The sequence below is a fragment of the Hetaerina americana genome, unplaced genomic scaffold (assembly GCF_022747635.1).
Source record: "Hetaerina americana unplaced genomic scaffold, ioHetAmer1.1.p SCAF_14, whole genome shotgun sequence".
Classification (NCBI taxonomy): domain Eukaryota; kingdom Metazoa; phylum Arthropoda; class Insecta; order Odonata; family Calopterygidae; genus Hetaerina; species Hetaerina americana.
The window spans coordinates 13,107,286-13,120,514 of NW_027286514.1; the positions used below are offsets into that span (position 1 = coordinate 13,107,286).

Sequence of the window (13,229 nt, forward strand, 5' to 3'; positions counted from 1 at the left end):
ATTCAAAGAGCTCGGGGTTATTTTTCAGTGTTTCCGACTCTTTGGGCAGCCTTTAAACTGCTTTTTTACCCGAAGACTCAGAATAAATTCCATACTAATGTGAACTATCTTCTGGAAATTGATTTGCATTTGTCAATACGTCATGGTAGTTGGTGAGAGATTTAATTATTCAGTAGTGACCATCTATTACGATTAAAAGTAACCGTTCATTAACGGTATCAGTACCATCGAAGCTCATAAATCCAAGTGGATCGGTACGCAACAATTTACATATTGCTTGTGGTTCGTTCCCTCATTTATTTCCTTCTATTGTGGTATTCAGTACTAAACAGCAACACATTCTGTCCCGAAAATGTCCCAATTCTTCATCACAGTCAATCGGTGTAGCTAATTCGAAAACGTAACTTTCAAGGTGGGACTAACGACGCTCAAGTTATCGAATTGAGTTTCCCAATACGGACCGATGACTGGGGTGTTCCGAAACGGTTCATCGGCAGGAGTGGTGACGAAAAGAAGGCGGCGTCTTCCAGCTGATTCCTTTCCCTCCAATTGTGGCAGAAACAGTCCTTGGACGTATATGTCCCTCCGGATGGTTCCTCGATGGCAACACACACTTCCCTTCTCGCCAAGCGAAGGAAATTTCCCCTCTCTAGTCATCCCCTCCGCGTCAATCAAATGGCTCGTAGGTAACCTCCCGCTCCTACTATTGTGGAGAAACCCACAGTATGTGTTTCGTCACGCCCTGGGTACAGATTTTCTGCATATACCTGCACAAAAATGTTACTATGGATAGCCTTACACCCCTTCCTAACACTGCCCATCCTGACTCCCCGTTTCCCACCCGCACCTGAGCAGTCTGAGACATGTACAGGTTGCGGATTAGCCTCCTTTCCCTCCAATCTATTCCTATTTTCTGCAATATACTCATTAGTTTTTCCCAATTCACTCTGTCAAACGCTTTTTCGAAATCTACGAAACAGGCAAATACCTCCTGGTTGTGTTCTATATTCCTCTCGATTAATAATCTCATTACTGCAATGGCATCACGCGTCCCTCTCCCCTTCCTAAACCCAAACTGATCATCCCCTAAGTAATCATTTGCCCTACTCTCTATCCTTTTGTTTATGATCCTGAGAACAACTTTAGCTGCGTGGGATATCATGGATAATAATACACATGATAATTTAGCTCACCTTTTAAGTAGTTGGTTGTGCACACAATCGGAAACTAGCAGCAAATAGCAAAGTCAATACATATATAACTAAACTTTAATCAGCTAAATATAGAAAGGTTTCCTTTGATTTGATTTCATCCTTATGTAACTCAAACTTAATTCATGTCATTACGTATTTCTTTCACGAGACTGATTCGAAGGCCCCACTCTTCTGTCTTAGTCCGGGTTGAAAAAAGGAATTAGAGCGTTTGAAGCATCAGCGTGTCCAACTTTCGAAGTTTTTTTATGCACGAGTAGTCCAGCAGATGGTGGGTAGTCACCAGCAAACGTCGTTCTGGAGATCAAAAAAGGGAAAATTGAAGCCCCTGCGCTATATTTAGAAAATCAACCCTTGCATTCCGAGAAATTCCAGTTAAGGCAACAACTTATAAACCATCGTCTGAGAGACATTCAAATTCATTCGCCCTCCGTTCGCTATTTTTCTTTTCTTGGTGTGATATTACATCGCCAGCAAGTCGCAAAAATCGCTGGCCGGCTTGATTCCCATCCCCCAACCATTGCCCAGGAATCCAAAATGTCAAAAAGTCTCATTGACTCCATTTCGTCGATTAAAAATATCATAAAAAATAAAAATTAAATTTTATTATACTCCTATTAATTAAAATAATTGAGCCACTTCAAGTTACTTTCAACATTATTGAATCCATCCTAGCTCGGAAAAAGCTTATTCCAAATATCACAGGCGCTAACCTATATCTAGTGTTCACAACATTGTCAGTTTCCAGTTTCCTCGACATATTTTTCCATATATGTGCGACAAATAATTACGGTTTAACTCGCGAACCTTGGCAACCATTGCGAATACAAACGTGGAATAGACATCTGGCATCGGGAACTGCACGTTTGTTAAAATGCTAGTCGTTTTTCTCATGACTACGTACACAAAATGTAAAGAACTACCTGCCCATTGCGGCATGAAACTAAACTACTCGTACTTTCCCACTACGGTAAAAGAACATGGATACCCGACCCTTCCCATTCTCACAGTAATCATCCAGTGCTGTTGACGTAACTTTATAAGAGGGTACACAACTATAGGGATATCCTAAAACCCACCCAAAAGTAATTTTACGTAATAGGTTTCCATTCAACATTTTCCGAATATTTCAAGTTTTTCAAACCCGAACAATATTTCCCCATTCCACCTCTTAAAATTTAAGTTGAAATGGCCATGAATAAACCTCTACTAAGTAATATAATTAACCATCCTAAATAATTTAAAAGTACCACATATTTTCCACCACACTTTTTTCAAACCAAAAGGTTAGTTTGACAAATATTTTTAAACACTTGTAGTCTAAAATACGTATGCATTCAATAACTTTGGAAAGAAGTATTATATTTCCTTTTCTGTATCAAGAGAGAACCATTTCCAAACTTACTATTAAACTAAAGTTAACGGTACATGAACTGCTCAGTTAAAGTTATATCGGTAATGATTATTTTCTATAGACAATCATACCCGCATGCCAAAGGGGAGGATCAAACGTCCCGCCCGAATTAGTCAATCTGTTTAAATTAAATGACTTCAAATACCTTAGCAAAGCCTCAATAAGGAAATGAAAGGCAAAACAATGGATTCAAAGGCATTCACAAAATATTAAAAACTTATTAACTAAAATGTTTTTTATTTGCACCACTATAAAGCAACTTGTCGTCGAGTATGAATACGTTGAGGCATGCATGACCACCTGATGATGGCAAGAAACCAGCAGGCAAATCAGTCTTCGAATTGATTCGTTCATTTCGTTTAATTTATCGGGACGAACTCGAAAATCGGCTCAAATTTTTTTTCCTCAGTCATCCTTTATAAAACACCATATATTTAGCTATTGAATTAGTTGATCAAAAAATAGTACAAAGCAAATTACAATGGATAACTTACAAAAAATACATATATGAAACCATAAAATATTACAAACAAAACAACACGCATGAAACAAATTTCAATTTGAATGCAACAGACTGGAGGAATTCAATGACTCAAAGGTTCAAGGCAAGGAGGAGTAATTGAGAATATATTGAGAGGGATGAGTTCTGCAGATAAGGGTTGCGTGGAAATGATCCAAGTGAGCATAGGTTTCCAAATAGCATGAGAGGCTGATGGAGGTCTGAAGATGAATGAGCTGTCAGTGATTGAAAGGTGAGTTTTGGCACTATGAAATGGTTCGTCCAATCGCGTCCGACACGAAGGCACTCGATGCAGCATATTCATTTTACCGAAGAGGTTAAAAGCGACGTGTGGTTTTTACCTACATTCCATCAATTTTCTGTGCCTCATGCCAAAATAATCTCAGACTTTTCCAGGTTACTACGATCCTTCAGATATGTGGCCACCCAGTGCGACTTTGTATGGTGCATTTTATATACTCTCCACTACAAGGACGCCCTATCCGGCGAACGGCGAATATTAATGGGCTGTGCGTAACTCCAATTTTGCCGTCCACCATTTCACAGGTCGATCCTCGGTTCCAGATTTTTTCATAACTAAATTATCCCAGATCATATCTTCTTGAGGAATGGAGCATAGCGTTTCCACGGGAAAACTCGCCACGATAGGATCGATGGGGCTCGGAGAATATTTTCATTGGTGGGAAGTTTGTAGCATGGGCCTACAGGACTCCCAAACGGTCATCAGAATATTTTTTCAATTCACGGATGAAAATATGGACTTGGTAGTGAGCTGTTAGGAAAAAATCCCTCCTGGTCATTGGGTCGGTATGATACGTGCTAACATTTCATGATCATTCTGATATGGACAAAATTTTTTTCAGACATTTTACTTTTCGGGAATTTTCAAACGGTAAGGATGTTTAGAGTCATTTACTAAATATCACGTGGAATGATAGCGATAATTTGAAAAAAATAACTTCTATGAACGCAAAATTTACGCTATTAAAATATTCTTGGAGCTGGATTCACACTACGTAGCGGAGATTCTTTTTCTTCTGTCGTAGAAAATGCGGGGATTTGGGACGGAAGACATCAAGGGGTTCTAAAGCAATTTATCTCAAGTTTCCCCGAATAGAATGTCTCTGTTTGAAGTAGCAAGCCTTAACTTGGTTTTTTGAGCTAAATTCGGAACTGGCGGTTCCAGATTCCTGTCCGTCTCGAGAACTCTTTATACGCTTTCGTTCCGCCAGAAAAATAAATTTGAAATGGAAGTTCATATTAAGGTCGACAGATTGGAATCAAGTCTCTTACAGAAGAAAGTTAATACTCTTCACTTTATGAATTTGCCAGAGCTGATTAGCCATAAGACTGGGCAACTCAAACAACGGGCCGCGGGCCTAATCAGACTCTAAAAGTCGCTGAATGCGGCCCGTAAAATTCATTTAGTATTTGCTATTTTACGATTCTCATTAATTACTGCCATTAATCAGGTACGCCTAGTAGACACAACTTTGCCAATGAGAGTTGGAGTTAATTTATTTTGGGGATTCAAGACGAAAAAGGCTAACAGATTTTGATTAAGTGAGCATGGAATTAAAGACATAAATGACTGAATTATTGATGAATGGAAGTATTTTTATTGCCCAACAAGTATATTACTTTTCCACGGACTGTTGGATCTGTTGGACGTGCATGGTTCTATTACAATATTTGGGCACCACCGAAGACCCTAATAATGCAAATAATTCCTTTCGCAGTCATTAACTCTTTCGGACGACGCCGACCGAAATATGAAATATGTACGTCAGGCAGGGCCGCCTTGCTAGTAAAACATATCCATGAAACGAGCCGCCTATCGCACAGAATCCACACCCATATAATATATAGACTTTCAAACACTGGCGGATCCTTAAAAAGCGAGATAAGCCGGCTCAAATTTTACGGCGCATACACCCACGAATAGAAGCTGCGCCGTCGCTCCACAGAAGGAGATCCGCCTCGTCTTACTTTTTGTCTCAGCTGAGTGTTTTCTACAAGAACTACTATGTGGACCTTCTAAATGATTCATTCTCGGGTCATTCTAAATAAAAAATATCCATGGAGTGTAAACATGCAATGCCTCCCTTTGCCCGTTCAAACGATCTCTTTGCTCTCTGGAACATTAAGCCACTCTTTCCTTGCGAGTTCCCGGGTGAAGCAGGAAATTCGGTTCCTGTGGCGACCCACGCGAGCGTGAGCGGCGAATGACCTTGCCGAGGTCCACGAGGAGCGACGCTAGGAATTCCCCACCGCACCAAGAAAACTGCCCGTGAGAAAAAAATCAGACTGCGTGACCCATTCCCCTGCTAAAAAGCCTTTTCACTTTTCGTTCTCCTTTGCCAAAGGTCACCGCGAGGAAAGCGATGACTCTAGTCTCCCTTAGATCACCTTTGTGTCGGGTGGAGCGGAAGTTGTTGCGTCATGGGTGGCAATTTTCTAAATTACCTCCCGCCCGCATTTTCTTCCATCCGTGACCTGAAAGGCGTTGCCTTCGATGGAAACTCATGTGACTTCTCCCTTGACGCTTCTGTGCTAATAGATATGTGATGGATTCATCATTCGGGTTCGGCCGCTTTGTCATTGTTTCCGTTATGACCCGAACGAGCTTCAGAAGCGAATCACTTACGTCGTGCACCGCATGAAAAATATACTATCTTAACTTCCTCCTGTGATTAACATTTCTCGAATAGCATTCTCGAACGATCAACGACGAAGTCCCACCTGAGGGGCCTTAGAATAACTTCACATCGTCATTCGTTTGCCTCGCTATGGTTTTCCTCGCTCAGAATGCGGTGGAATCTCGCTTCTGAAGAACTTCCTGGATTATTAGCAGCAGATTAACGGAAATAAATTCCCAAATCGGAGCTATCGAGGGTATTTTAAGTATTGTATGCGTCGCTCGTGGAGATCCACCGTTACAACATCGGGAAATAGGGAGGCGAAATCACTAAATTCTGCCCTTCGAAACGAGGTGACTCAACGAGTGGCAAGAGAACCAGTTTCTCGTTCCGAGAAAATAGGCATCGTCGACTCTCGTGAGTCACTTTGGTCTCGGTCGAAGGGATACCGCCCCAGACTCTGAAAAGCGTTTCATTGCAACCTCTTCGTCAATTAACTGGGCGAAATGTTCTCAAGGCTGCACGGATGAAAGGATTGGTTCTCCTCCCGATATGAGGCGTGGGATTTTATTTACTATTCTCGTGCTTCATATAATCCACGCGTCTTGAGTGTTTTTAGAAGCATTAAGCTGTAGTATCGGCAATTCGACATGACGCGTTCGACATCAATAAAATTTTATTTTTGAGTGGTTTAAACATGAACAATTGTTGACATTGTTGCAAAGTAAAAAAGTCAAAAAACATTAATTAAAAATACAGTAATTGTGACGATGCAAAAATAATTTTTGGAGATTCGTGATAAGAATGCAGATGAAACTTCCCGTTTTGTGATGCCCCTCAATCATTGCGATTATAAGCTAATAAATGCGACCTCTTGGTTCTCTCGAATGAGCTTACGCTTGGACGTTCATTTGGAACAAGGATGAGCTTCAACTACGAACAAAATAGTCAGAAACAGCACATTCATAGATAAATGTTGGGCTAATATAGTATTCAACCAATTCTCATTCAAACAATATTCCGATTCAAAATTGGTGCGAAGAATGGGGGCTTGAATTAAGTAAATACGAAAAAATGTACCGTCATGCATTTCTTAAACAATAGAAATCACAACTAAACTTTACCAACTTACACGTTCGGAGGTCTTCGTATGAGTGCCGTGGATAAAGTAAAATACTTAGGGGTCACCATTGCATAGGATCATTTTTGGGGAAAACACATACGCACGACTTGAGGAGGGGCGCCAAAAAAGGCTGGCATTCGTCAAACGTATAGTCGGAAGGTGAAGTGACGAAAAAGTGATGGAAACGTGCTATTTATCTTTAGTGAGGCCTCACGTTGAGTATGCAGCGAGCTTTTGGGATTATTTAAAAAAAAAACCTTTATTACAGAATTAAATAGGGTCCAGAGAAAAGCCAATGGGCTCGTTTAAACTCTTACCAAAGGACACAAAGCACCACACGTTTAATACAGAATCTGGGGTGGGAACCTTGAGATATGCGAAGACTTAGGGCTATATTAAACTTACTACAAAGATATAAAGCGTGTGGTTTCGCATCCGACATTGGAGATATAATTAGGCCCCCTAATTGCATTTGAAGGGCCGACCATTGCCACAAAATTGAACAAAATTGCCATAAAATTATATTGTCGAACTGATAGATTCAAGTATTCTTTTTTCCCGCGCACTATTCGCGAAAACAATCAAAGGGGGCACACTTAAGAAAATAATAGGTACACGCTTTCGAAAAAAGGGGTATACAAGATTCAAATACCACAGAATGCTATATCAGTAAATACACTATATAAATTCAAATCTGGCATTCTAACGTCCCCCGCCGTGTGGCCTTCAGCCAGGTGGTGTAGGTGAAGTTACATAAAGCCTATTGTATTTGGGAGTTGTCCGTTCGGAATTCGTAGAATACTAACCGGTAGTAAGTGCCTGAATTGCATGCTTGCCTGCTCTCTTTTAACGTATTTTTTGTCCTCTTAGTTTAGGTATGGGAATAGCTGCTAACCATGTAACACTCGTAATATATGTAGGCATGTTGCATGATTTATGTTCGGTCGCCCCCTTCCCACGTCTATTTATTTCACATTAATCCGAAAACAGCACTTTGGCCTCTACATCTCACGTTTTACAATGATATAACAATATAAACAATTAAAAACGCCCAACTTTGCTACTTTGTTATGCCTACAGTTCTTACTGGTTAATAAAGAACCGTAAAAACCCACTCCAAAAAGTTTGTTTTGGAGAAAATGGACGAATTTACATTTTGTCATCTATTTGAATTGGTTGCCGATACTTCAGGTCCGAGTCAATACGTGTAGAGAAATGACGAGAGATTCATAGGTCAGAACAGCAAAATATTCTTTTTTAGTTGCCGAGACCAGGGTGCATGGGGCTCCAGACTTGCCTTACGACTCAAGTGTGAGCGAGAGGGTTTGGTGGGTATTCAGCGGGAGTGGGGATGGATGGGATTTAATATTGACGCATGCTCTAAATATTGCCTCCCTCGTTAACTGCCCTCTGTAAGGGCGAAACCGTCCGTGCTGCTCCTCATTTGTGATGGAATTCCAAAAAGAAACCGCTGAGAATGTAAGAGAGAGCAACTGAGACGCTACACAGATGTACCTCAGGAAGGCGGCAAAGTATTCACAAACGCATAGATTTTATGGAAGAATTATGTCGCTATTAATGTCGTATCTAGTGTGACAATCTAAACATTTAGAAAGAAAATAAAAATGTCCTTAAATAGTAATCTTTCTTGATCAAAGTTTTTTTTTATTTGAAGAGTGGATATCCATTAGACTGAAATAAATTCAGAACGTAATAACGGTAGTTCCCCGCAAGTGCCGGTAAACTTTAACACATCATCTGTGCAAAGAATAACAGCGTAAGCTTATAATGTTTTATTCGGGCTGAATATAAGTGGGGTGGGCTGGAGTCACCTTAAAGAATCTTGTTCGGGTATTGATCATCGTTGGTTGGCTCATTGAAAAACAACTGAAATGTGAGGGTAGTTGGTGTAAGTGCATGGTGAGCTCAATCTTTTGCTTATCATGGCCATGGTGTGACTAAGGTAATCTACAACCGCCAGCATTCAATTAAGCAGAACTTTAACATGGCCTCGCACGTATCGAGTCGTCTCATACTGTATCGAAGTGAACGCGATTTAGCTTACTTATACGTAAAATCTCCTCACAGCATTTGCATCATAGGCGTAATAAAATACGTTAACTTATGATACGGCGAACTAATGACAACGCTAAAAATCTTCCGGCATAACTGAAATGACCCTTCACCACGGCAGCACACAGTTCTGACCGAGTATTTTTTTGGTTTGAATACCAAACATTTCGATTGAATAAAAGATTGACCTAAGACGTGATCTCGTGGAACCGAGTTATTTTAAGTTCTCCACGAATGGCGTGCTAAGAGTCGAGCGTGAGTTGGTTCTAGCGAATAAAATTCGGTTGACGAGTTAAAAGCAGGGGAAACAAGTAAGTGATTGAATGAGTTGGCTCACGTTATAGAAGGCGTCTCTCGGACAATTTGAAACGACGCTAGACTAACCTTTTCTAGGAATACCGGCTACTTAGAAAACGGATTGAATACAAATTAGACTATCTGCTTTGAGTGAAGTCTCAGTTGAAGGAGATAAGTAGTTGAAAACATCTTGGGCGAGTAGGGAAATAAATATATATGGATAATTGATCGGAGTTGAAGATCGACAAAGTACAACTGCATTAAGCTGAAAATTTTCAGCGGGGAGAGTGCTTTTTAAACATTTTCCTTCGATTTTATTTTTGTTGTAATTTGTTAAACATTATCAAGCATTGGTCCCGATATATTTTTGCTCCGCGCCACTAAAGTTAATGAAAAAATATTTCTGGGTTTCTCTGACTGCACATTTAAGTGAGTAGACTATGAATATCAATTAATAAAAGCAACCAACTGGGCCTCTTGGGGTCCGCCAAGTGCGGGTCCAAGGGACCCGCACTTGGCGGATGGGCGATGCTCCATTCATTATTTATGGACTGGCCAGCTTCCCCTCATTTTCATTATCAAAGAATGGTATGACCCGTGAAAATTTATGGGAACGATTCTATGAAGAATTTCAGAAGAGGAGCTTAAAAATATGCATAGAGCGTATCCAAATACTGGCGACAATAAACGGAAATAACATGAAAAAGGCAGTAAAATTCATCGTGGCGAACCACTGCACTTACTTGAACTCCTTAACAAATTGTTACCATTTGTTATTAAAGGTACGCCAAAATTCTTTGTTAAAATTACCAATAGACTTTTACAAATCACATCCCTTCCGCTAAACTCCTTAAGAGAACAGAGTTTACTTATATTTATAAAAATAATCATAAAATGGAAAATGTTAAAAATCAGCTAGTACCGATTTGAGAACATGAAAATGTTGACCATGATATTGAATGGGCTAGAATTTTCGTCAAAGAATGAAGTACAATTCCGTATACACGGGATAAATGAAAACTCAATTGTTCCTTTCCTCAAAAAACATCATCCTTGACAATCGATTAGTGAACGTATTCCGCGCACTCAAATTATTACCATTTTATAAAACCGAATTTCATAAATTTATTTTAAGGTTTGTTTTCGATGAGTGAGCATAGCAACAGATAGGTGAGTATGGTCAGCGAACAGAAGCAGTTCTTTTCACTTCGATGCCAGCTGTTTCTCAGGGAGACCTAAGACAGTATTTGAAAAGTAAAACGAAAGATAGAGATGCCCAAAGGCGCAAACGAAACTTGAACCTGTCCCCTCCAGCCGGTAGGCGAACGCCCTCCCTACTAAGCTAAACACACCCCTTGTTTCGAATGCAAAGAATACAATGTCCAGTGCTACAGGAAAAATGGAAAAGGGGCTGATCGACCAATAATTTTTGTCAAAAAGATAATTCATAAGCAGCATTCAGATTGGTTTACCTCTCAAGTCCCTGTCTATTGCTCAAAAACCTTTCTCAAAGTTCATATTCTTTTTTAAATACTATAAGGTAAACGTAATGATATTCTATCAGTTATTAAGTCTAAGTCATTTCATAACCGAAGATCCGTCGCCCAATTTACACTCCAAGTTCCATTGTTACCAAAAGCATCAAGTTGGTTAACGATTTCCCGAGTTCCGACATCTTAAATATAAGGTTTTCTGAATAGGATGCACCTGCTTCATAATCAGGTATGATTTAATTAGTAATTTAGAGGACACGTTATTAACAGAAATACAAAATTCTGGTAAGATCACACGGTCCCGAAATTTTTCAGTAAATACCGCATTAGCAACGCATAGGAGTTTCGAGAATTATGTACCTCGTACTACATAGTATCTTTAAAAAAAACTATTTGATAGCGAGCATTGAGAAAGAAGGCATCGAGTTTCAGGCTGAGCGCAGAAGCGGATTAAAGCACTCCCTGTATTTATCATCAGGAACGCTGGGAGAATTCAGGTTTGGAAAGGGGTTTTGTGGAGTCATCACAGAAATAGCAAAAATCCACTGCTGGAATTTGGCTAATCCGATTTCGTGAGAAACTTCCCCCTATTCCGACTGTCCGGTATATCTTAATCCAATATCAAGCAATTTCGCAAAGAACTGCAGTACATGTGCACACAAATTTAGTTGATTGGTAAGAGCTTTTCATTTTTTAATTAAACATTTGTGCGATGTAATAGACTAAAATAACTCGACTGCAATTCGACGTACGCCTCAACTTCAATCGACCATTTGCATTTTGAACATCCGCCAAAACGCCCTTTCTCAAAGCCTATTTTTAAAGTTCTTTCGGCGTAAAAATGATGCACGCTCAATAGACTGAAGATAAAAGACCCAAAATAAACACCTCTGCAAGTTTCCGCCTGATTCCGTTCACATCGCGGAAACTGCTTATAATGTAGCAGTTCTCTTTGGCAATTCTTCACCGTATCGTTCAAATTGTTTCCCGTGAGACGCCAATAAAATTGCCCTTAACGTCGAAAAAGTTGGCAAACTGGTCTCATCAAAAAATAATGGTGAGCCACGTGAACTGATCCATAAGTAGAGGCTAAATACGAGAATTCTTATGAAGTAAAAAAATGACATGCATCATTCAGCGAATTATTAATTAACGGTAAATTTAAAATGAATCAGGGCGGTTAATAAAAAATAGTTGGAGAATTAGTACGACGTATAATTATTGTTTATCAATTAACCCACGTTATCTGGCTACAAACTAAGGATCATTTTATTTTGGAGAATTAGTACGGCGTATAATTATTGTTTATGAATTAACCCACGTTATCTGGCTACAAACTAAGGATTATTTTATTTTTTACAGTCCCTTAAAGCATTGTACGTGAAGACAAGTAAAAATAATCCAATTCGAGTGATATGCTGGAACTGGTCCTGCTATACAATGGTAAAGTTCGACAGAGAGGTACTAAAGCACTAACACCTTTTCATTCTTCAATAATCGTGAAAAAGTTTTTTTGCTGAAAACTTTTTTCAAATTAAAGGTAGTAATTAAGAAAAAGCTTGACAAAACTTCGAGAAACGACCAACTTAAAGTTTCACTTAAATTATCGGCTAGGCGCGACTATAACGCCGCTTGATGGTTGTCTCCTAGGAAGAACCCGACAAAAGCATTTAATTTCAATCTAATGTTTTGTTGCCCTCTAAACCACCACTATATCCGGTCCTGGTAGGCACGCAAACTTATGATCCAAACTCATTTACATAATATTACAATTATACGAGTGAATTGTTTGCTTACCTCGACTCTCCAAATCTCGAGACCAGGGGTTCTCCCTGCGTTTTGAAAGGAGGGATGCATGGCAATAGTCGATTGGATGCACAGCAAACACAACGCGAGGACAGATAGAATCAAGCAGTGCTTCCCGTGCTTTCTCGCACAGGTGTCTGACGTTTCTGCGGCGTCGCTCGTCGGTTGCCACCGATTAAGGGGCGTGGCTTGTGTTGACGTCATGATACCACCAGAGGCGGCTATATCAAATCCTCTCTAAAACGACAACAGTTAGAAGAAGGGTTTGAAATATGCGGAAGGAATCAAATTATTGAAATAATTAAGCCTATAGATAATTAATATTTTTATGCCGTATATTTAAAATAATCACTCAATATGAAGGTGAGCAAATATGATTGAAGTTCTATATATTCACAAGAGCATATATACCAGTAAAACAACACAAAGAGCATGTTTAATAAATTAAACTGAATTGATGTGAATTAATGCTTTAGTGAGCAAGGGAAAAATCTTGAAATAAATCCAACAATCGAGGCCTACCATAGTTTAGATCTCTTCCAAACTGTCGACTAAAGTAGCAACTTCGTAAGGTCGTCTCAGCTATATATATTGGATAGCTATCAGCGCAGGTTCTACGAATCAAAGCGAGCAAAATAAAAAGGAGGTTAAAT

At 39.6% G+C, this 13,229-nt stretch overlaps 1 protein-coding gene across 1 annotated transcript in view; it reads right to left on the reverse strand.

Annotated features, from left to right (window-relative positions):
• The window catches only part of Gel (Gelsolin), a 52,168-nt gene extending 38,948 nt beyond the window's left edge, over positions 1-13,220 (reverse strand). Inside the window, exons 1-2 of the mRNA XM_071583535.1 lie at positions 13,099-13,220; positions 12,568-12,813 (exon numbers count right to left, since the gene is read on the reverse strand). Coding sequence (XP_071439636.1) covers positions 12,568-12,813; positions 13,099-13,101 — 249 coding nt within the window. The 5' untranslated portion in view covers positions 13,102-13,220. The remainder of the gene's footprint in view (positions 1-12,567; positions 12,814-13,098) is intronic.
• Positions 13,221-13,229: the final 9 nt, after the last annotated feature.